We start from the raw sequence: 24,576 nt of genomic DNA on the forward strand, positions 1-24,576 counted from the left end.
GTCAAGGACACGTGCATCAGTTGCAAGCTCAATCACCGGCCCTGGTCAGGGCTCATTTGGGAGGCAACCCACCAACTTATCTTTCTCACATCAATGATTCTCTCTCTGTCTCTCCCTCTCCCTTCTACTCTCTCTAAAAATCAATGGAAAAATATCCTCGGGTGGGGCTGGCTTTAGCTCAGCGGTTCCTTCGACAGCAAAATATCCTCGGGTGAAGATTAACAAATAACAAATAACAAATATCCCTGATACTGCCAAGTACAATAAATCACTCGTTTAAAAAAATAAAATATTTTGCCCAGCCAGCATGGCTCAGTGATTTGAGTATCAACCATGAACCAGGAGGTCATGGCTCAATTCCTAGTCAAGGCATATGTCTGGGTTACAGGCTCAATCCCCATTGTGGGGCATGCAGGAGGCAACCTATCAATGATTCTCTCTCATCGTTGATGTTTCTCTTTCTCTCTCTCTCGCTCTCTCTCTCTCCCCATTCTCTCTGAAATCAATATAAAATATATTTAAAAATTAATAAATAGCCCTAACCGTTTTTGGCTCAGTGGATAAAGCGTCAGCCTGCCAGACTCAAGGGTCCCGGTTCAATTCCGGTCAAGGGCACATATATTAAATCCTTATTTAAAAGCAAATTTCCTAAGATAAATTCCAAAATCCTCATCCTTGAGGACTTCTACAGATGATGATGTCCTGAACAATAAATCTCTACTACCTCTGCAACATCATGTCATCTCTTACCAATCTCTCCTTAACCCTCTCTGCTCTAGCCATTACAGACTTCTTTCAGATCCTCTACTGCACCTCAGGCTTCACTCATGAAAGGCCTTTGAACAGATGTTCCTTCCCCCTTGGAATGCTCATCTCCAATCTACTCCTTCACTTAGCTAGTTCTTATTCACCCTTCAGTTCTCAACTTAAACTTCACTTTCTCAAGAAGATCATCTCCCCTCTCCAAATTAAATTACAGCCTTTCATACTTCCACTGCAACCTGGATGAGCCCACAGACGTTAGGTTCCCTCCATGATCCCTGCTTCCTGGTGTCAATGTATGGTCTTCCCCCCTTAAGCCTGGCAGGATTTGTGACTTATTCTAATCAATACAATTCGGCAAAAGTAACTTATCCAAATTTAAAGCATCAAAAAGAATTACCTCCCACTTAAATATAATGATGTTATACAAGATTATAACCCATTTTGCTAGGAAACTCTCGCTTGCTGGCTTTGAAGAATCAAGCTGCCATATTGAAAGGGACACATGGCAAGAAGTGAAGGCCGCCTCCAGCAAGAACTTGAAGCCTGCCCAGTCAATGGGGCTCAGTGGCTGAGCATTGATCTATGAACCAGGAGGTCATGGTTTGATTCCCGGTCAGGGCATATGGCCAGGTTTTGGGCTCGATTGCCAGAACAGGGTGTGCAGTAGGCAGCCAATCAATAATTCTCTCTCATCAATATTTCTATCTCTCCTTCCCTCTCCCTCTCTCTCTCAAATCAATAAATATATATTTTTTAAACCTTGATGCCCTCAATTCAGCAGGCTGCAAGAAAATAAATGCTGCCAATAACCTTTTGAACTTAGTAGCAGATCCTTCCCCAGTTGAGCCTGGATAAGATGGCAATCTCAGAGATACCTACCGCAGCTTTGCGAAACCTGAAGCAGGGAGCCCAGGTAAGTAATACCTGGACTCTTGAACCACAAAAACAGATATTGTATAATAAACATGTGTTCTTTTAAACCACTGCATTTGTGTTAATACTCTTATGCAGCAATAGGTAGGTAATATACTATGCTTTCCTTGTGTTACATCACCCTTTTGATTACTCACTATAAATATTTATCATTAGACTAGAGGCCCAGTGCACTAAATTCATGTCCTGAGGGGGAGGGGTCCCCCTTAGCCAAGCCTGCGCCCTCTCACAGTCTGGGAACCCTCAGGGGGATGTCTGACTGATGGCTTAGGCCCACTCCTCGTCGGGAGTGGGCCTAAGCCAGCAGTCAGACATCCTTAACACTGCCATGGAGGTGGGAGAGACTCCTGCCACCACCGCTGTGCTCACCAGATTCTGACTGGGTGGTGCCCCCGCTGTGGGAGCACAAGACCACCTGGGGGCAGCTCCTGCATTGAGCATCTGCCCCCTGGTAGTCAGTGTGCGCCATAGCAACTGGTCATTCTGCCGTTGGGTCAATTTGCATATTAGACTTTTATATATAGGACTAGAGGCCTGGTGCACAAACTTCAGGTTACTTAATACAAAATAATTTTTAAAAATAATTTTTCGTAAAGAAAAAATAATTATCCTAGTTGTAATTCACAGGGCTACTGACACATACAGTGTAAAACAAAGATCATGAGGATTTTGCAAGTTGTAGTTTTTCATCCTTCATAAAGTACAGCCTAATAGTCGTTAATTATGTAAAGCCAGGTTTCAGAACTAAATAAAGAATAGTGTAAATTAAACAGGTAACATAACTAATGTATATTTTAAGGATGAATGATCAGAGGTCCTAAATTCTGAAGTGAATTATTTTAAAGAAATACAAGTAAGCAGCAGCATAAGTCCACATTTCTTAATGTTAAGTCATCAATCAACCAGTCTTTCTTTTGCTATCTAAGGCATCTAAAAGGCCTTAAGATATCTGCATAATCTCCCACATCAGAAGTCAAATATTTCCTTTTATTGGTATGAATATACTTTTTTTTTTCTTCTTTTTTTTCATCTTTTTTATTAAGGTATTATATGTGTACATATCTTACCATTGCCCCCCCCCCCACTCCCATATATGCCCTCCCTCCCCAGAGTTTTGCATTCATTGGTTACGCTTATATGCATGCATACAAGTCCTTTGGTTGATCTCTTATCTCCCCCATATCTCCCTACCCTCCCTACTGTAATTTGACAGTCTGTTTATTGCTTTATTGTCTCTGTATCTATCTTTTTGTTCATCAGTTTATAATGTTCTTTATTATCCATAAATGAGTGAGATCATGTGGTGTTTTTCTTTCATTGACTGGCTTATTTCACTCAGCATAATGTTCTCCAATTCCATCCAGGTTGCTGCAAATGATAAGAATTCCTTCTTTTTTATGGCAGCATAGAATTCCATTGCGTAGATGAACCATAGTTTTTTTTATTCAATCATCTGCTGACGGGCACTTAGGCTGTTTCCAAATCCTAGCTATTGTAAATTGTGCTGCTATGAACATAAGGGTGCATATATCCTTTTTAAAAATATATATATTTTATTGATTTTTTACAGAGAGGAAGGGAGAGAGATAGCTAGAAACGTCAATGAGAGAGTAACATCGACCAGCTGCCACTTGCACACCCAATACTGGGGATGTGCCCACAACCAATATATATGCCCTTGACCAGAATCAAACCTGGAACCTTTCAGTCCGCAGGCCGATGCTCTATCCACTGAGCCAAACCAGTTTCGGTGCATATATCCTTTTTGATTGGTGTTTCTAGTTTCTTAGGATATATTCCTAGGAGTGGGATTACTGGGTCAAATGGGAGTTCCATTATCAGTTTTTTGAGGAAACTCCATACTGTTCTCCACAGTGGTTGCACCAGTCTGTATTCCCACCAGCAGTACACGAGGGTTCCTTTTTCTCCGCATCCTCACCAACACTTGTCGTGTGTTGATTTGTTGATGATAGCCATTCTGGCCAGTGTGTGAGATGGTACCGCACTGTCGTTTTGATTTGCATCTCTCAGATAATTAGTGACTTTGAGCATGTTTTCATGTGTCTCTTGGCCTTCCTTCTGTCTTCTTTTGAAAATATTCTATTTAGGTCCATTGCCCATTTTTTAATTGGATCATTCATCTGCCTTTTACTTAGTTGTATAAGCTGTCTGTAGATGTTGGAGATTAAACCTTTATCAGTGATAACATTTGCAAATATGTTCTCCCATACAGTGGGCTTTCTTGTTGTTTTGTTGATGGTTTCTTTTGCTGTAAAAAAGCTTTTTATTTTGATGTACTCCCATTTGTTTATTCTCTTTAGCTTCCATTGCCCTAGGGGCAGTATCATTGAAGAAGTTCTTTTGGCATATGTCTGAGATTTTGCTGCCTGTGGATGCTTCTAGTATTTTTATGGTTTCCCGTCTGATGTTTAAGTCCTGTATCCATTTTGAGTTTATTTTTGTGTATGTTGTAAGTTGGTGATCTACTTTCATTCTTTTGCATGTATCTGTCCAATTTTCCCAACACCATTTATTGAAGAGACTGTCTTGACTCCATTGTATGTTCGTGTCTCCTTTGTCAAATATTAATTGAGTATAGAGGTTTGGGTCGATATCTGGATTCTCTATTCTTTTCGTGAATACACTTTTTATTGAACCTGACCTTTAAAACTCTGTAATCAACTGTACTTTGTAATCAAAGATAAAAACTAAGCACCACCTAGCTATGCACTATAGTTAGTTATTAGACCAGAGGTTAGTTAACTTTTTCTGTAAAGGGGCTAGATAGTAAATATTTTAGGCTATGAGAGCCTATAGTCACTGTCATTGTAACACAGAATCAGCCACAGAACTTACATAACAAATGGGTGTGGACATGTTCCAATAAAACCTTACCAAAAAAAGTGGCAGACTGGATTTGGTATGAGGGCTACAGTTGGCCAAACCTTGAATCAAACTATTACATGTGTAAAGAAATAAATAGTCTTATTCCTCTCTCCCAATGATAATGTTCTCACCATAATATTAATTAATTACTTCCTAAAATACTACAAAATACAATTAACTAGCTTTCTCCTATTTTGTAATGGACATTCACAGTGGAATAATGCTAGACCCTATTGCCTTAAATGAGGAATAAGAACCAACTATGAGAATCAGGTTCAGGATTAAGATTTGTATTATAGCCCTTGTGAAGTTATGTGACCTCTGAAAATGGTTCGCTATTCTCTAGACCCAGAAAACCCCACAAAATCATGCAAACCAAGAGGCTCAGTTCTTTGTGTTCACTTTAAGAACACTCGTGAAACTGCCAAGGCCATCAAGGGTATGCATATTCGAAAAGCTATCAAGTATCTGAAGGACGTCACTTTAAAGAAGCAATGTGTGTCATTCCATTGTTACAATGGTGGAGTTGGTAGGTGCGCCCAGGCAAAACAGTGGGGCTGGACACAGGGTTGGTGGCCCAAAAAGAATGCTGAATTTTTGCTGCACATGCTGAAAAATGCCAAGAGCAATGCTGAACTTAAGGGTTTAGATGTAGACTCTCTGGTCATTGAGCAATTCGGGTGAACAAAGCACCCAAGATGCAGCGTAGAACCTACAGGGCTCATGGGTGTACTAACCCATACGTGAGCTCTCCCTGCCACAGTAAGATGATCTCACTGAAAAGGAGCAGATTGTTCCTAAACCAGAAGAGAAGTTTGCACAGAAGAAAAAGATTATCTCCGAAGAAACTGAAGAAACAAAAACTTATGGCCCAGGAGACAATTCAGCATAAAATAAATCTAAATGAAACTAACTAACACTGTACAGAAACCTGAGCCAAAAAATAAAAATAATGCCTTTAAGTTCAGATCCAGAATCTATATGATCCCAGCAGAGGTAACTGTGAGACCATTGTATTGGGACATATCATCCGCAATCTAGAACACAAGAGCTCCAAGGAAAAACATTTCCCACTGATGATCAGCTCTCAATAAAAATTTATAAATCACAGGAGAAATGGAAAAACTATGAAAAAGAACGAGCAGAACAAATAGCGGCAGGATCCAAACTCTTAAGCGTTACAACTAATCCGAAAGGGACTTTAAACAAACAAAAAAACTTTAGTGGTCCAAACTTACTCATCTCTATGCAAGCATATTAGAAATCTGTAAGAAATATTTTTCTAGTAAAAATAATTTACCAGCCGAGACCGGTTTGGCTCAATGGATAGAGCGTCAGCTTGGGAACTGAAGGGTCCCTGGTTCGATTCTGGTCAAGGGCATGTACCTTGGTTGCGGGCACATCCCCAGTGGGGGGTGTGCAAGAGGCAGCTGATCAATGATTCATCGATGTTTCTTACTCTATCTCTCTCCCTTTCTCTCTGTAAAAAATCAATAAAATATATTTAAAAAAAAAAAATAAAAAAAAAAAAAATAATTTACCAAATTGACTCAGAAGAAATAAAAATCTAAATAAGCCAATTAGCCTAGAAGAATAGGAAAAGTTTTTAAGCAATTGGCCAAGCATTTCACAAGGGAATTCTATCAAATATTTAAGGAATAAATTATTCCAATATTATTTAAACTGTTCCAAGACATTGGGAAGTAAAAATCTTCCAAATTATTATTATTATTATTTTAATATTTTTTATTGATTTTTTTTTACAGAGAGGAAGGGAGAGAGATAGAGAGCTAGAAACATCGAGAGAGAGAGAGAGAGAGAGAGAGAGAGAGAGAGAGAGAGAGAGAGAGAGAAACATCAACCAGCTGCCTCCTGCATACCCCCCTACCAGGGATGTGCCTGCAACCAAGGTACATGCCTTTGATCGGAATTGAACCTGGGACCTTTCAGTCCACAGATCGACGCTCTCTATTCACTGACCCAAACAGATTTCGGCTCCAAATTATTTTTCTGAGGCAAGCATAATATTACTACCAAAACCTACCATTCTTACCAACAAAAGCATTAAAAGAAAACCACACACCAATGGTTTTGGTAGATGGACCTGGAAAGTATTATGCTAAATGAAATAAGCTAATCAGAGAAAGATAAATACCATATAATCTCACTTATATGTGGAATCTAATGAACAAAATAAACTGACCAACAAAAAAGAACCAGTGGTATGAATACAAGGAACAGACTGATAAATGTCAGAGGGGAGCGTTGAGGGGGTACTGAATGAAATAAGGTGAAGGGAATTAACCAAAAAAAATATATGCATTACCTACAGACACAGTCAACAGTGTGGTGATGGCCAGAGGAAAGGAGGGGGCAGGGGCTAGGTGGGGGTGGCCAAAGCTGGGTGGTGGTGGTGGAGGAATCCATAATAGTAACAAAAAAAATAAATTTAAGCCCAGCTGGTGTGGCTTGGTGGTTGAATGTTGACCCATGAACCAGAAGGTCACAGTTTGATTCTGGGTTGTGGGCTTGATCCCCAATGAGGGGGGTGCAGGAGATAGCTGATTGATGATTCTCTTTCTCCCTCTCCCTTCTTCTCTGAAATCAATAAAAACATTTATTTAATAAAAAAAATAACTATAGCCGGTGTGGTCCAGTGAATAGAGCATCAGCCTGTGGACCAAAGGGTACCAGGTTCAATTCCAATCAAGAGCATATACCTTGATTGCAGGTAGCAACCAATCGATGTGCTTCTCTTACATTGATGTTTCTCTCTGTCTTTCCCTCTCTCTCCCACTCTCCCTAAAAATCAATGGAAAAATATCCTTGGGTGAGGATTAACAAAAAAAATAATAATAAATTTTTTAAAATAAAGTTGAAAAGAAAAAAAATAGTAAAAAAATTTTACACCAATATCACAAATATCAAGGCAAAAACAACCCAGCAAAAAGAAGTTAGTAGCACATTAAAGATTAAAACACCGGGAATGCAAAGATAGTTCATTATTAGAATACCTACTACTAATATAATTCACTTTAATAAAGTATCAAAAAAGAAAAATACTTTTATCACCATATGTATTATAGTTCCCCAGAGAAATAGAACCAACCAAAGGGATATATACAGATAGAAAGAGATTTATTATTAGAAAATGGCTCACACGATTATGGATGCTGAGAAGTCCCAAGATCTGCAGTTAGCAAGCTGGAGACCCAGGAAGCCAAAGTGAAGTTCCAATCTGAGCCCAAAGGCCTGAGAGCCAGGAGAGCCAACGGTGTAAGTTCTAGTCCAAAAGATGACAGGCTCAAGGCCGAAGAAGAGCCAATTTTTCAATTCCAAGCAAAAGGCAGAAGACTGATGTCCCACCTCAAGCAACTAGGTAGAAGTTCCCTCTTAATCACAAAAGGGTCAGCCTTTTTGTTCTATTCAGGCCTCAAAATAATTGGATGAGGGCAACCCACATTAGGAAGGGCAATCTGCTTTACTCTGTCTACTGATACAAATGTTAATCTCACCCTAGCAAGTTTGGTTCAGTGGATAGAGCATCGGCCTACGGACTGACGGGTCCCAGGTTCAACTCTGATCAAGGGCACATGCCTGGGTTGTGGGCTTGATCCCCAGTAGGGAGTATGCAGGAGGCAGCCAATCAATGATTCTCTTTCATCGTTGATGTTTCTATCTCTCTCTCCCAATTCCTCTCTGAAATCAATAAAAATATATTTTTTAAAAATGTTAATCTCAAAATAATGTTTGACTAAATCTGTAGGCACTCCGTGGCCCAGTGAAGTTGACATAAAACTAACCATCATACTACAGATTCTGAAAAGACATTTGTTAAAATTCAACACCCATTTTTTTTTAAATATAGATATATATTTTATTGATTTTAGAGAGAAAGGAAGAGGGAGAGACAGAAACATTAATGATGAGAGAAAATCATTGATTGGCCACCTCCTGCTTGCCTCCTGCTAGGGATTGAGTCCACAACTCAGCATTTGCCCCAACCAAGGTGGAAATGTGACCTCCCATTTCATAGATGCATCAATGACAGCCACACCAGCCAGGCAACATCCATTCTTCATAACAACAATTCCTAAAAAATAGCGGGTATTTTTTGTAAAGATTTTGAATATCTAATAGAATAAAAGATATGTATTTCAGCTCCAAATCATATAATATTTAATTAGGAAACACCCCAGGTATTCTTAGTCAGGAATATGACAAACATGTCTAATAGCTCTATTATTTAACATTTTAGGAAGTATTAGTCAAGCAGTTTGTTGAGAAGAATGTAAGGTTTAAAAATGGAAAATAAATTTTTCATCATTCACAGTTGGTATGATATGATTATATACCATAAAAACAAATCAACTGAAAAACTATTGCAAATATTTTAAAACTTCAGTATGCCAGCTGTATCAAAGATCAATATGTAAAAAATTAATAGCTTTCATATACAAATAACAAAACAAAAAAAAGATAAAATGGAAGGAGAGTTCCCATTTACAACTGCAACAGGAGAGCAAACTAAGAATAAACATTGCAAGAAAAATGCAAGATATCAATATATATATATTTTGTGCTACTTGGGAGACATTAAAAATTTTAAATATAGCTGAAACCGGTTTGGCTCAGTGGTAGAGCATCGTCTGCGGACTGAAAGGTACCAGGTTCAATTCCAGTCAAGGGCATGTGCCTGGGTTGCGGGCACATCCCCAGTAGGGGGTGTGCAAGAGGCAGCTGGCCCATGTTTCTCTCTCATCAACATTTCTAGTTCTCTATATCTCTCCCTTCCTCTCTGTAAAAAATCGATAAAATATATTTTTAAATTTAAAAAAAAAAAAAAAATATATATATATATATATATATATATATACACATACACATTAAAAATTTTAAATATATATATATATTTAAAATTTTTAATGTGTACCAAGGAGCACAAAATACTTGAACATATATAAAGGCATGCCATGTGATTATATAAAGACTCACTATCATAAAGATATCAATCCTCCCTAAATTAATCTATAAACTTACTCTAAATAAAAAATGGCAACAGTTATGTTTTTGGAAAGTGGCAAACTGATTCTAAAACTCCCGTAAAAAAATAAGGAAGAAACACCAAGAAAATTCTGAAAAGGAAGAATAACAATGGGTAATTAGTCTAACTAGATATTAAAATAAAACCACAATGATTAAATTATTAACAGTGTGTATTGATATATGAATAGACAGGTTAATATAACAGAAAAAAGTTTAGAAACTGACATTAAACCCTCAGAGTTGAAAAAAGATTCTCTACAGTTATACTCTGAGTAGAAGTAGGATTTTTAAATGTCTTAACTGGGGGCAGGGATTAAAGAAAAAAAGCCTTAACCAATTTATTTCCAATACACCTTCCCTTTTTCAAAAGTATCCTATATAATAAAACCCTAATATGCAAATAGACAGAATGGGTAAATGACCAGTCACTATGACATGCATTGTCCACAGGGGGAGCACCATTCAGCCAGAAGTCGGGCTCATGACTGGCAAACACAGCAGCAGTGGCGGGAGCCTCTCCCGCCTCCACTTGAGGCCGGCTGTACGGAGTGAGGGATCCCACATTGTGAGAGGGCACAGGCTGGGCTGAGGAGAGCCACCCCCCCCGCAGTGTATGAATTTCGTGCACCAGGCCTCTAGTAAGTAACATGATAAAAAGCTATGCCTGCCGAAACCGGTTTGGCTCAGTGGTAGAGCGTCAGTCTGTGGACTGAAAGGTCCCGGGTTCGATTCCGGTCAAGGGCATGTACCTTGGTTGCAGGCACATCCCCAGTAGGGGGTGTGCAAGAGGCAGCTGGTTGATGTTTCTCTCTCATCGACATTTCTGGCTCTCTATATCTCTCCCTTCTTCTCTGTAAAAAATCAATAAAATATATTTTTTAAAAATAAAAATAAAATAAAATAAAGCTATGCCTACCTAATCAAGTCTATAAGAACCGTTTAAATAAAAATAATATATCTAGGACTTCCTGTAATGGCTGCTTCCTGGAAGGCACTGTCATGTGGAACCTCGTAGCCTCCACATTCTTAACTCCAGGAATAGAGTATTTCACGTCAGACAGAGTTACACAAACAGTATATTGTTTCTTTGAAACCTTCAGCACTCAAGATTCAGACATCTCAAGGTCCCCACATCATGACCTCAGTTCCAGCACAACTGTTCACAGTCCTCGTTTCACTGCTTTTGGTGCTGCCTGCTGTTGAAGCAGTAGAAGCTGGAGATGCAATCATTCTTTTCTTAGGTGTGGTTCTCTGCATTACAGGCATTTGTGCTTGTTTGGGGGTATATGCACGAAAGAAAAATGGAGAGGTGTGACTTCGAAGGGCTTCCTGAATCCAGCCTTGCCCTGAAAACATTTGAGCTATTCAGGTTAAAAACTGAGCTTTGGTGTCTGAAAGTTCCCAAGAAACAGTACACAGGGTAATTTTACATTCTTTTCTTTTTTTTTTTCTTTTTTTTTAATATATTTTATTAGCCGGGACCGGTTTGGCTCAGTGGATAGAGCGTCGGCCTGCGGACTGAAAGGTCCTGGGTTCGATTCTGGGCAAGGGCATGTACCTTGGTTGCGGGCACATCCCCAGTGGGGGGGGTGCAAGAGGCAGCTATCGATGATTCTCTCTCATTGATGTTTCTAACTCTCTATCCCTCTCTCTCCCTCTCTGTGAAAAATCAATAAAATATATTTTTTTTAAAATAAAATGAGAGAGAAACATCAACCAGTTGCCTCCTGCACACCCCCTACCGGGGATGTGCCCACAACCAATGTACATGCCCTTGACCGGAATCGAACCTGGGACCCTTCAGCCTGCAGGCCGACACTCTATCCGCTGAGCCAAACCGGCCTCGGCGTCATTTTACATTCTTAAGTTTCCCTATAAAGGGGAATAAATTTATATATGTTAAATGGAAAAAAATTCTTTTTCACAAATAATAAAATAATGCAATGAAACATGCAATCTATAATTTAGTTGCTAGTTAGAGAGGGTCAAAGAAGTAAGATGGCTGAAATTTGCATAAGTAATATTTAGTAATCTCAAAAATTCTCAAAGCACATGAAATTGAAAGAAGGAAACTCCTGCCCAGAATCCTAGGAAGTAGCCACTATTCCGTTGTAATTACTGCCTCCTACATTATTGAAGAGTCTTTTCTCTATGTTTTTTTTTTTTTTTGTATTTTTGTTTTGTTATCTCCCATTAATATTGTACTTAGATATTAGACATTAAATATAGTCAGTCAAAAAAATAATAATATATCTAAGTAATAAGAACTGTTTGAAGACTCCGAATAGCCACAGCAATCCCGAGAAAGAACAGTAAAGTAGGAGGGATCTCAATACCAGACTTCAAGCTGTATTACAAAGCCACTGTTCTCAAAACTGCCAAGAACAGACATATAGATCAATGGAATAGAATCGAGAACCCAGATATCAACCCAAATCACTATGCTCAGTTAATATTTGACAAAGAAGGCACGAATATACAATGGAGTCAAGACAGTCTCTTCAATAAATGGTGTTAGGAAAATTGGACAGATACATGCAAAAGAATGAAACCAGATCACCAACTTACAACATACACAAAAATAAACTCAAAATGGATACAGGACTTAAACATCAGACGGGAAACCATAAAAATACTAGAAGCATCCACAGGCAGCAAAATCTCAGACATATGCCAAAAGAACTTCTTCACTGATACTGCCCCTAGCCTAGGGCAATGGAAGCTAAAGAGAAAATAAACAAATGGGAACTACATCAAAATAAAAAGCTTTTTTACAGCAACAGAAACCATCAACAAAACAACAAGAAAGCCCACTGTATGGGAGAACATATTTGCAAATGTTATCACTGATAAAGGTTTAATCTCCAACATCTACAGACAGCTTATACAACTAAATAAAAGGCAGATGAATGATCCAATTAAAAAATGGGCAATGGACCTAAATAGAATATTTTCAAAAGAAGACAGAAGGAAGGCCAAGAGACACATGAAAACAAGCTCAAAGTCACTAATTATTTGAGAGATGCAAATCAAAACAACAATGAGGTACCATCTCATACCTGTAAGAATGGCCAACATCAACAAATCAACAAACGACAAGTGTTGGCAAGGTTGCAGAGAAAAAGGAACCCTCGTGCACTGCTGGTGGGAATGCAGACTGGTGCAACCACTGTGGAGAACAGTATGGAGCTTCCTCAAAAAACTGAAAATGGAACTCCCATTTGACCCAGTAATCCCACTCCTAGGATTATATCCCAAGAAACTAGTGAATAGAAACACCAATCAGAAAGGATATATGCACCCCTATGTTTACAGCAGCACAATCTACAATAGCTAGGATTTGGAAACAGCCTAAGTGCCCGTCAGTAGATGATTGGATAAAAAAAACTATGGTACATCTACACAATGGAATACTATGCCGCCATAAAAAAGAATGGATTCTCATCGTTTGCAGCAACCTGGATGGAATTGGAGAACATCATGCTGAGTGAAATAAGCCAGTCAATGAAAGAGAAACACCACATGACCTCACTCATTTATGGATAATAAAGAACAGTATAAACTGATGAACCAAAAGATAGATATAGAGACAGTAAAGCAACAAGTAGACTGTCAAATTACAGCGGGGAGGGGAGGGATATCTGGGGGAAATAAGAGATCAACTGAATGACTTGTATACATGAATATAGGTACAACCAATGAACACAAAATTCTGGGGAGAGAGGGTATGTATAGGGGGGAGAGCAATGGTAAGATATGTACACAGATAATAATTTAATTAAAAATAAATAAATAAATAAATAAATAAATAAATAAAGTAGAATAAAATAAAGAACTGGGCGCGCACAGGTGGGCAAGGCTGACTTGACGCTGCATGCGTGGCATGGAGCCCTCCTGGGATGGCGAGGTCCCCCAGCTCCATGCAGTGAGGCCTGCCTGGGGTTTCCAGCTTCGCATGGTGAAGCCTGGCAGGAGATCCCCCGGCTCCACACACCAAGGCCTGCCTGGGGTCCCTGCTTCCTCCAGGCTTCGTGTGGTGAGGCCTGCTTGGGCGTCCTTGGGGGTCCCACCTCCCGGCTCCGCACAGTGAGGAGGCAGGACTCCCAGCTCCGGCCTACCTCTTTGGGGCAATCCATTGAGGAGCCCCAGATGGGTGAGCAGGGCCTACCTCTTACCTCTTTGGAGCAATCAATTGCTGGGCACCCACACTGTAACAGGGCACAGACCAGGTTGGGGGACCTTCCTCACCCCCGCCAAGTAAACAAATCTCATGCACTGGGCTTCTAGTAAGTCATAAAACATTAGAAGAAACATAGCATAATATTTTCTTTTTAAAAATATTTTTATTTATTTTAGAGAGAAAGGGAGAGGGAGAGAGAGAGAGATGAGAGAGAATCATTGATCAGCTGCCTCCTGCATGCTCCCTATTGGGGATCAAGCCCACAACCCAGGCATGTGCCCTTGTCAAGAATCAATACTGAGGCCCTTCAGTCCATAGGCCGATAATCTATCCACTGAGCCAAACCTGCTAGGGCTAACATATTTTTCAAAACTTCGCAATGAGAAGGGTCCCTTTGGCAAAATATAAAATTCACAAGTTATAAATGAGAAGATTGAGAGACCTAATTATATAAAAAGACAAAAGACAGGCAGAGAGAAAATATTTGTAACACATGTAATAAAGAATTATTATCAGGATTTATAAAGAACTATAAAAAAATCAACACAATAAAAATATAAGTAAATTATATAAATAACCAACAGAAAAAGATTTCACTAATAATCAGCATACAAAATTTAAATAAATTAATAATCCTGGAACATATGGTCAATTGATTTTTTACAGGGTGCCAGGACAATTCAGTGGGGAAAGAACAGTCTTTTCAACAAATGTTGCTGGGAAATTGTATATCCACATGCAAAAGAATGAAGTTAGGCCCTTACTGTACACCATATACAAAAAAAAATTAACTTACATGGATCAAACTCCTAAATGTAAGAGCTAAACTATAAAATTCTTACAACAAAACACTAAGAAAAATCTTCATGATGTTGAATTTGGCAGATTTCTTGGATATGATACCAAAAGTATAAGTAACAAAAGAAAAATGAGATATATTGAACTTAGAGTTTAAAATTTGTGTGCATCAAAGGACACAATCAAAAGAGTGAAGACAGTCGAAACCAGTTTGGCTCAGTGGTAGAGCGTCGGTCTGCGGACCGAAAGGCCCCAGGTTCAATTCCGGTCAAGGGCATGTACATTGGTTGCGGGCAGCTGGTCGATGTTTCTCTCTCATCGACGTTTCTAGTTCTCTATCTCTCTCCCTTCCTCTCTGTAAAACATCAATAAAATATATATATCTTTTTAAGATTTTTTTAAAAAGAGTGAAGACAACATATAGAATAGGAGAAAGTATTTTTAAGTCATATATCTGATAAGATATCCTTATCCCTTACATACAACCTAATTAAAAAATGAGCAGAGGACTTGAATAGACATTTCTCCAAAGAAAATAACCAAAAGGCTATAAGCACAAAAAAATTTGTTCAATATCACTAATCATTAAAGAAATATAAATCAAAGCTACAGGAGATATCACTTCATACCCTCCAGGATTGCTACTATTAAAAAGAAAATAACAAGTGTTGGTGAGAATGAGGAGACATTGGAATCCTTTTGCATTGCTGGTGAGAATGTAAAATGGTACAGCCACAGTGAAAAATAGTGTGGTGGTGCCTTAAAAAGTTAAGCACAGACTAAGTGAAATAAGGCAGTCACAGAAAGACAAATACTACATGGTTTCATTTAAATAAGGTACATATCTCAAGTAGACAAACTCATAGAAACAGAAAGTAGAATAGTTGTTGCCAGGATGTGGGGGATAAGGAAGAAGTGGGGGGAGTTGTTGTCTCATGGCTATAGAATTTCAGTTTTGCAAGATGAAAAACTTCTAGAGATTGGTTACACAACAATGTGAATATACTTAACATTACTTAATTGTACACTTAAAAATAATTAAAATAACAAATTTTGTTATATGTATTTTATCTTTTTTTTATAATTAAACATAGACCTGGCCAGTGTGACTCAGTGGTTGAGCATTGACCTATGAACCAAGAAGTCATGGTTTGATTGCCATTCAGGGCACATGTCCGGGTTTCAGGCTCAATCCCCAGGAGGCATGCAAGAGGCAGCCGATCAATGATTCTCTTTCATCATCGATGTTTCCATCTCTCTCTCCCTCTCCCTTTCTCTCTGAAATCAATAAAAATATATATTTTTTTAAGTTAAACAGAGAATTACTATATGACCAAAAATTTCTCTTATAGGTAAATACCCAAAAGGATTGAAAACAGGGATTCAAACTAATACTTGTACACTAAGTTCATAGCAGCATTATTCACAATAATCAAAAGATGGCAACAATAGAAATGTCCATCAATAGGTGAATGGATAACCAAAATATGGTATATACATACAATGGGATATATTCAGCCATAAAAAGAAATGGAATTCTGACATAAGCAACAACAGGGATGAAACTTAAGGATATTTAGCTAAGTGAAACAAGCCAGACACAAAAAGACAAATATTGTATGATTCCATTAATATGAGGTACCTAGAATAGGCAAATTCTATGAATGTAGAATAGAGTTAACAGGGGTTCAGGATAGGGACAAATAGGGAGTTATTGTTTAATGGATACAAAGTTTCTGTTTGGGATGATGAAACAGTTCTGGAAACAGATAATACACAACACTGTAAATGTACTTAATGCCACTGAACTGTACACATGGTTAAATAATAAATTTAAGTTATGTATATTTTACTATCGATACATTAAAAAGAGAGAGAGAGTGCCCTTGCTGGTTTGGCTCAGTAGACACAGCGCTAGCCCAAGGACTGAAGGGTCTAGGAGGTCTAGGATTTGATTCGGTCAAGGGCATGTACTTCAGTTGCAGGCTCAATCAGGGCTTGTGCAGGAGGTAATCAATCAATGTGACTCTCTCACATCAATCTTTCTCTCTCTATGTCTCTCCCCTTCCCTTTCATTCTCTCTCTGAAAATCACTGGAGAAAATATCCTCTGGTGAGGATTAACAAAACAACAGAGAAAGAGGGAGGGAAGAAGGGAGGGAGGAAGAGAGAGGAGGAGAAGGAAAGGAATAGGAAACAGTGAACACTGAGTTGGAGATAACTTTGTGAAAGTGTTTTGGTCCAAAAGAGAATAAGACATGAGGGAGTATAGCAACAAGAGATGATTTTCTCCCTTTAAAGTTTTTTTTTTTTTTAAGTTGAGAGAAATAACAATGTTTACATGCTGATAAAAATAATTTAATAGGGAATGAAATATGATGTAGGAAAGGGGAGAATTTCTTAGGTAATGTCTTTGAGTAGGCAAATGGAAATAGGATATACCATACAAATAGAAATATGGCTTACATTGGAGCATGGTAGTTCATCCATCGTGACAGATATAAAGGCCAAATAAGTGGATAGACATGTGGATTAGTAGCCATATGTGGTGATGGGAGGCCATAGAAGTTCTCTTCCATTTGCTTCAGTTTTCTCAGTGAATTAGGAAGCAAGATCATCACTGAAAGTGAGAACGAGAGAAGTTCTGGAAGTATGATCAGAGAAAAAAAGGTATGAAATAATCTGGGAGTATAAATGAAGTAGGGAAATACGATTCTTGGGAGAATTAAAGGCTCAATTTTATTAAAAGTGTGCAAACACACTGGCCAATGTAAGCTTGGTTGAATGTCATTCCACATACTGAAAGGTATCGGGTTTGATTTCCATTAGGGCACATACCTAGGTTTCAGGTTCAATAATGGTTGAGGCCCTGGGAGGCAACCAACTAACCAACTGATGTTTCTCTCTAACATTGATGCTTCTCTCTCTCTTCTTCCCCTCCCCCCCCGCTCTTTCTCCCCCTTACCTCTCTCACTAAAATCAATAAAAACAGCCCTAGCCGGTTTGGCTCAGTGGATAGAGCATCAGACTCTGCAATTGAAGGGTCCCAGGTTTGATTCCAGTCAAGGACATGTACCTCAGTTATAGACTAGATCCCCAGGCTCTGGTGGGAGGCAACCAATGGATGAGTCTCTCTCTCTCTCTAAAAATCAATGGAAAAATATACTCAGGTAAGGATTAACAACAACAACAAAATTAATTAATTAAATTAAATTAAGTCAATAAAAACATCCTTGGGTGAGGGGGAAAAAAGGAAGAACTTACAATAATAAAAGTGTAATGTGCAAATCAACCAAATGGCCGAAAAGTAGAATAACCGCCTGGATGACCATATTATGACATCCACTGGTGCCAGGCCAGCCCAGGTGGGTGCGATGCAAATGGTTGGGGGCCCAGCCATCACCCCATGATCACCAGGTAGAGGGAGGCCAGTTCACAGGTGGAGCCTCTTCCGCCTCCACAGCAGTGCTAAGGATGTCCAACTGACAGCTTAGGCCCGCGGGAAGGAGCGGACCTAAGCTAGCAGTCAGACATCCCCCGAGAGCTCCCGAACTGCAAGAGGGCACAGGCTGGGCTGAGGGGCATCCCCGCTTCGAGTGCATGAATTTCATGTGCCAGGTCTCTAGTGAAAATTTTATAAAATAAATAAATAAAAAAGGAAGCAAACAAAACCTTTGCCTGTGTGGCTCAACTGGTTGGGTACCAGCCCATGCACCGAAAGATTGCCATTTGATTCCCCGTCAGGGCACATGCCTTGGTTATAGGCTCAACTCCTAGTAAGGGTGCATGCCAATCAATATTTGCTCTCACATTGATGCTTCTCTCTCTCTCTCTCTCTCTCTCTCTCTCTATTTCTTTCTCTCCCTTTCTCTTCCTCTCTAAAAATCAATGAAAAATCTTTAAATGTGAAGTATAATGTATACTATATATATTTTTTTTTAAGCAAATGAAAACTATATGTACAGGTATAAATATATGTGCATATTTTTATATGTACATATAAAATTTTACATATGTATATAAGATATGTGTATAATATATGCATAAGCTTAGAAAAGGATCCAGAATTAACACCAAATTGTTAACAGTGTTTATAACTGGAGATATAGATATAGATATACAGATATAGATATACAGATAAAGGAAAAAGTGGAAGAGTCTCCTATATTATTTGGTTTTTTATCAGCATGTATTATTTTACAATTAAAATAATAAGATATCTCACAGGTTAATAAATAACTTGAGGAAACGGTTTAGAACAGCGGTCGCCAACCTTTCAGATCTCACAGGCCACCAATGGACCACCAGTTGGTGACCACTGGTTTAGAACACTATTCAAGATCCACAGCATGCTGACTAGGTAAAGCCTGTGTCCTAATTAATTAAACACAACTATCAATTCTGCAGTGAAGCTGAACATCAACAAGACAATATGAGAAAAGATGAGACATCACTCACCTTGAATACTTCAGAAAAGAAGCCAGATCCTATTTTTTCATAGGTGAAGTCATCTAAACGTGTCAGTCTGGAAAAGGCACTTATAAGAGCTCGATATGAAGATGTCCCAACTCGTCCCACCTGGGTCATGTTCCCATCGTTTCCAACACCCCCTTCAAAATCTTCATGACGCTCCAAACGTGGAGGAAATCCTGCAATTGAATTCCGTTTGCTCCGATCCATAGTTGCAATAATCACCGTTTTCTTCTTTTAAGAAGGAACTCCACACATAATAAATTTTTGTTGAGTTTTACTTCTCTTCCGGTTTGACACTAAACAAGAGGTCAAAAAGATACTTCATTAAAACCATTAATAAACACATACAAACCAATAAACTAGCAAGTAAAAATATTTCTTCTTTCACATTCTAGTTCCTGACTTTCAGACCTAAAAAATACTTTATGCCTTTACCTTCAAAACACAGATATATTTAAATCTCAGATATAATCAGTCTTTAACATGAGTAAAATACAATGAAGATCACCAATTACATTCTAAAGAACAAAATAACAATGGTAATCTCTCTCATTTGATGAGCATCTACTACCTAGGAAACAAGTATAAAAACCCAAAATATGTCATGTCATTTGATTCTCACATAACTTATGATATAAGGATTATTATGTTCATTTCACAAAGCAATCAAGTAATCATACAGCTCACTAAATGGCAGAGATAACATTAAAATGCAAGACTGTCTTTTTAAAAAGCCTGTGCTTCAAAAATAAACTCAAAATGGATACAGGACTTAAACATAAGACAGGAAACCATAAAAATACTAGAAGCATCCACAGGCAGCAAAATCTCAGACATATGCCAAAAGAACTTCTTCACTGATACTGCCCCTAGGGCAATGGAAGTTAAAGAGAAAATAAACAAATGGGACTACATCAAAATAAAAAGCTTTTTTACAGCAAAAGAAACCATCAACAAAACAATAAGAAAGCCCACTGTGTGGGAGAACATATTTGCAAATGTTATCACTGATAAAGGTATAATCTCCAACATCTACAGGCAGCTTATACAACTAAGTAAAAGGCAGATGAAAGACCCAATTAAAAAATGGGCAATGGGCTCTCGGCGTCCGGCTTGGTTCGCGGCGACATGGCTAAACGCACCAAGAAGGTCGGAATCGTCGGTAAATACGGGACCCGTTATGGCGCCTCCCTCCGGAAAATGGTGAAGAAGATTGAGATCAGCCAGCACGCCAAGTACACCTGCTCCTTCTGTGGCAAAACCAAGATGAAGAGGCGAGCCGTGGGGATCTGGCACTGTGGGTCCTGCATGAAGACAGTCGCTGGCGGTGCCTGGACCTACAACACCACTTCTGCCGTCACAGTAAAGTCAGCCATCAGAAGACTGAAGGAATTGAAAGACCAGTAGGAGCTCCACAGTTGGAAATATTGTGAGCCTATAATAAATGGGTTAATTTATATGACAAAAAAAAAAAAAAAAAAAAAAATGGGCAATGGACCTAAATAGAATATTTTCAAAAGAAGACAGAAGGAAGGCCAAGAGACACATGAAAACAAGCTCAAAGTCACTAATTATCTGAGAGATGCAAATCAAAACAACAATGAGGTACCATCTCACACCTGTCAGAACGGCCAACATCAACAAATGACAAGTGTTGGCAAGGTTGCAGAGAAAAAGGAACCCTCGTGCACTGCTGGTGGGAATGCAGACTGGTGCAACCACGTGGAGAACAGTGTGGAGTTTCTTCAAAAAACTGAAAATGGAACTCCCATTTGACCCAGTAATCCCACTCCTAGGAATATATCCCAAGAAACTAGAAACACCAATTAGAAATGATATATGCACCCCTATGTTCATAGCAGCACAATTTACAATAGCTAGGATTTGGAAACAGCCAAGGTGCCCATCAGCAGATGATTGGATCCAAAAACTATAGTACATCTACACAATGGAATACTATGCTGCCATAAAGAAGAAGGAATTCTCATCATTTGCAGCAACCTGGATGGAATTGGAGAACATCATGCTGAGTAAAATAAGCCAGCCAATGAAAGAGAAACACCACATGACCTCACTCATTTATGGATATTAAAGAACATTATAAACTGATGAACCAAAAGATAGATATAGAGACAGTAAAGCAACAAGCAGACTGTAAAATTACAGCGGGGAGGGTAGGGAGATATGGGGGAGATAACAGATCAACTGAAGGACTTATATACATGCATATAAGTACAACCAATGGGCACAAAACTCTGGGGAGAGAGGGTATGTATGGGAGGGGGGGAATGTTAAAATATGTACACAGTTGATAATTTAATTTAAAAAATGTAAAAAAAAATAAAAATAAATAAAATTTAAAATTAAAAAAATAAATTTAAAAAAACCTGTGCTTTTACTAATGCCTTGCATAGCCTCACATATTTTTCTCTTCATTTGAAAAATTAAGACCAAATATACAAAACAAAGATGATAAAGATTTTATACTATAAAATTATATAGTTTTAGCCCAGCTGGTGTGGCTTAGTGGTTGGGCATTGGTCTATGAACCAGGAGATCTCGGTTCAATTCTAGTCAAGGGCACATGCCCAGGATGCAGGCTTAACCCCCAGTGTGGAGCGTGTGGGAGGCGGCGAGACAATGGTTCTCTCTCATTGTTGATGTTTCTATCTCTCTCTGTCCCCCTTCCTCTCTGAAATCAATAGAAATGTATTTTTTTAATTATATAGTTTTAAAAGAAAAAAACTATATCCAAAAGCAACTTAAAAATTCACTGTTAATTAAACAGCACAGTCCAGCAGAAGTGACTGTAGAAGGCTCCACCCTAGCTGTTTCATAAGTAAGAATAAAACACAATTGGCTCAGTGGAGAGAGCGTCAGCCTTCAGACTGAAGGGTCCTGGATTGGATTCCAGTCAAGGGCATGTACCCTGATTTTAGGCACATACCCAGTGCAGGAGGCAAATGATCGATGTTTCTCTCTCATTGATGTTTCTAACTCTCTATCTCTTCCTCTCTGTAAAAAATCAAAATATAGTTTTTTTTAAAAAGAATAAAACATAAGCCTACATTTTCTTTTAGCCTATCTCCCCCTACATCTATTGCTTTCCAGGAGAATTGATTTTAAGGGTCTTGTGAACAGTACAACAAAGTGAGTCTTCAATTAGAGAAATGCTTTCATAAATGTGATGAATACATAGCCCAGATTACCTTTACCACCTCCAACCAGGGAGAATAATGACAGGGCACCCAGGGCTATCCTCCCAGCATGACCCTGACTCTCTACCAATATGCAGAATTTTTGCCAGTCTACACAACATGAACCAATTACAGTTCCTTTCCTAGCAATTGGAATTATAATTAAGATATTCCAGACTCATCTGACTACTTTATAAAAAGAAAGCCTGGTCAACTCAAGAGTGCTGGCCATTGCCATTTCTTGCCATGAAGCCTATAAGGCTGAAAAAGCCAATTGATCATTTATCTTCTTCAAGGATCTTAAAACCCAGATTCTTGGATTTCAACCTTTATCTCATAAGTCAGAATAAAATCTCTTGGAGTGAGAACTGGGAATTTTACCAAACTCCCCAGTGATTCTTATGTACATTAAGAGTTGAAGATTCTGCCAAAACCGGTTTTGCTCAGTGGATAGAGCGTCGGCCTGTGGACTGAAAGGTCCCAGGTTCGAATCCAGTCAAGGACATGTAGTACCTTGGTTGTGGACATATCCCCAGTAGGGAGTGTGCAAGAGGCAGCTGATGCATGATTCTTACTGATGTTTCTAACTCTCTATCCCTCTCTCTTCCTCTCTGTAAAAAAATCAATAAAATATATTGTTTTTTAAAAAAAGAGTTGAAGATTCTTTACAACAGGAAAGGGAAATGTTAATAGCTTTTTTAAAAAAGAAATTTTATAAGCATTTTCTCATTTATTCCTCAAGACATACCCCCAAAATATGATCCCCATTTTACAGAAAAAGAAATGTAGGTTAACTTGCATAAGGATACATAGCTGGTAGAACCAGAATTGAAAGCAAGGTCCATCCAGCACCAAAAAAACTCAAGCTTTTCCCACATCATTATTACTTAGTTCAGTGTTTTCCCACTATGAGAGTTGTAAGGATCTAAGCTAGTCATCTGGGTAGAAAGAAGGAAAGGATGGCCAGGACTTGAGTGTAGAGGAAAGACAAACTAACTGTAATTTGGACAGAGATAGAACAGGAGGAAAAAGAAACTTAATTTTAGGAAAATAAAATACAAGATATTGTAGTTAAAACAATATATAAAACATAGTTCCTGCTAAATTAACTAAACAATTTGATAGGCTTGTTATGAATAAGATATAGCCCATAAAACTGGTCATTTTCTACAATAGGAATACTAACAAGTGCATTAGCTGTGTGTATCAAGACCAACCATATGGCAAATCTACATGACAGGTTTGCTCAGTTGCTATCCTTTCTATGGACCAATTTAGCAAGTACAGACACATTTCAATACTGCTGAACTTACCATCCTGCTGTGAAATCATGAGTTGCAGTTTCCATTCAAATCAAAAGCAATCTAACATAAAAACTGACATCCCTATTTACTTAATTAGCCACGAACATATACAATGGCATATATTAGTAACTGACAGATCAAAAGCAAGTTCTTAAAACTGTATTATCTCTTTTATTTTATTTTTTTTAAATATATTTTATTGATTTTGTACAGAGAGGAATGGAGAGAGATAGAGAGCTAGAAACATCGATGAGAGAGAATCATCGATCAGCTGCCTCTTGCACACCCACTAATGGGGATATGCCCGCAAATAAGGTACATGCCCTTGCCCGGAATCGAACCCGGGACCCTTCAGTCCCCAAGCCGACTCTCTATCCATTGAGCCAAACCGGTCCCGGCTGTATTATCTCTTTTAGATAAATATTTTATTTCCAGTAATAATCACAATCCACGAGGCCCCATAAACTTACATTGAAAGCTGTAAAGGCATTTGGAGGTTAACTAGTCCAATCTTTTGGCCAATTCAGAAATCCCTTCTATTAATGGAGTCAAATGTTAATTGGGTTCCCCCTGGGTACAAAGCATTATGATAGGTGCTATATATACTGAGCATTTACTATAATCCATACACTTTTCTAAGTACTTTATATTTAATATTCATAATAGCCCTTATAAAATAAATACTATTACTAAATGTTTCACAAATGTGAGAAAAAAGCATGAAGGAATTAGTTAACTTGTCCAAACTCTCTCAGTGATAGAGTCAGAATTCAAATCTAGACATTGTACTTTTTTTTTTATTTTTTTTTATTATTATTTTTAATCCTCACCCAACTAAATACAATAAGAATATTTTTCCATTGACTTTTAGAGAGAATGGAAGAGAGAGGGAAGGACAGAGAGAAATACCGATGTGAGAGAAACACATCAATTAGTTGCTTCCTGCACGTGCCTGACTAGGGCCCAGGCCAGGGAGAGAGGACTAGACTGAAGAT

General features: G+C 38.4%; 3 protein-coding genes and 1 pseudogene across 3 annotated transcripts in view; 3 read left to right on the top strand and 1 right to left on the bottom strand.

Moving 5' to 3' along the window:
* TESK2 (testis associated actin remodelling kinase 2) overlaps window positions 1-24,576 on the bottom strand; it is a 115,618-nt gene that overhangs the window by 81,606 nt on the left and 9,436 nt on the right. Inside the window, 1 exon segment of the mRNA XM_036447897.2 lies at window positions 19,066-19,376. Within this exon segment, the coding sequence (XP_036303790.1) occupies window positions 19,066-19,287 (222 nt within the window). The 5' untranslated portion in view covers window positions 19,288-19,376.
* Window positions 4,879-23,265, top strand: LOC118724533 (annotated as a pseudogene).
* Window positions 10,655-11,575, top strand: LOC118724535 (small integral membrane protein 30). The gene is made up of 2 exons (XM_036447909.2): window positions 10,655-11,060; window positions 11,489-11,575. Exon 1 carries the CDS (start codon window positions 10,766-10,768, stop codon window positions 10,943-10,945), a length of 180 nt encoding a protein of 59 aa, XP_036303802.1. The 5' UTR covers window positions 10,655-10,765; the 3' UTR covers window positions 10,946-11,060; window positions 11,489-11,575.
* On the top strand, window positions 20,166-20,565 carry LOC118724534 (60S ribosomal protein L37a). Its single transcript, XM_036447908.2, has one exon. The coding sequence runs from the start codon at window positions 20,167-20,169 to the stop codon at window positions 20,485-20,487; it is 321 nt and encodes a 106-aa protein (XP_036303801.2). The 5' UTR covers window position 20,166; the 3' UTR covers window positions 20,488-20,565.

The sequence above is a fragment of the Pipistrellus kuhlii genome, unplaced genomic scaffold (assembly GCF_014108245.1).
Source record: "Pipistrellus kuhlii isolate mPipKuh1 unplaced genomic scaffold, mPipKuh1.p scaffold_m20_p_2, whole genome shotgun sequence".
In the NCBI taxonomy this organism is placed as follows: domain Eukaryota; kingdom Metazoa; phylum Chordata; class Mammalia; order Chiroptera; family Vespertilionidae; genus Pipistrellus; species Pipistrellus kuhlii.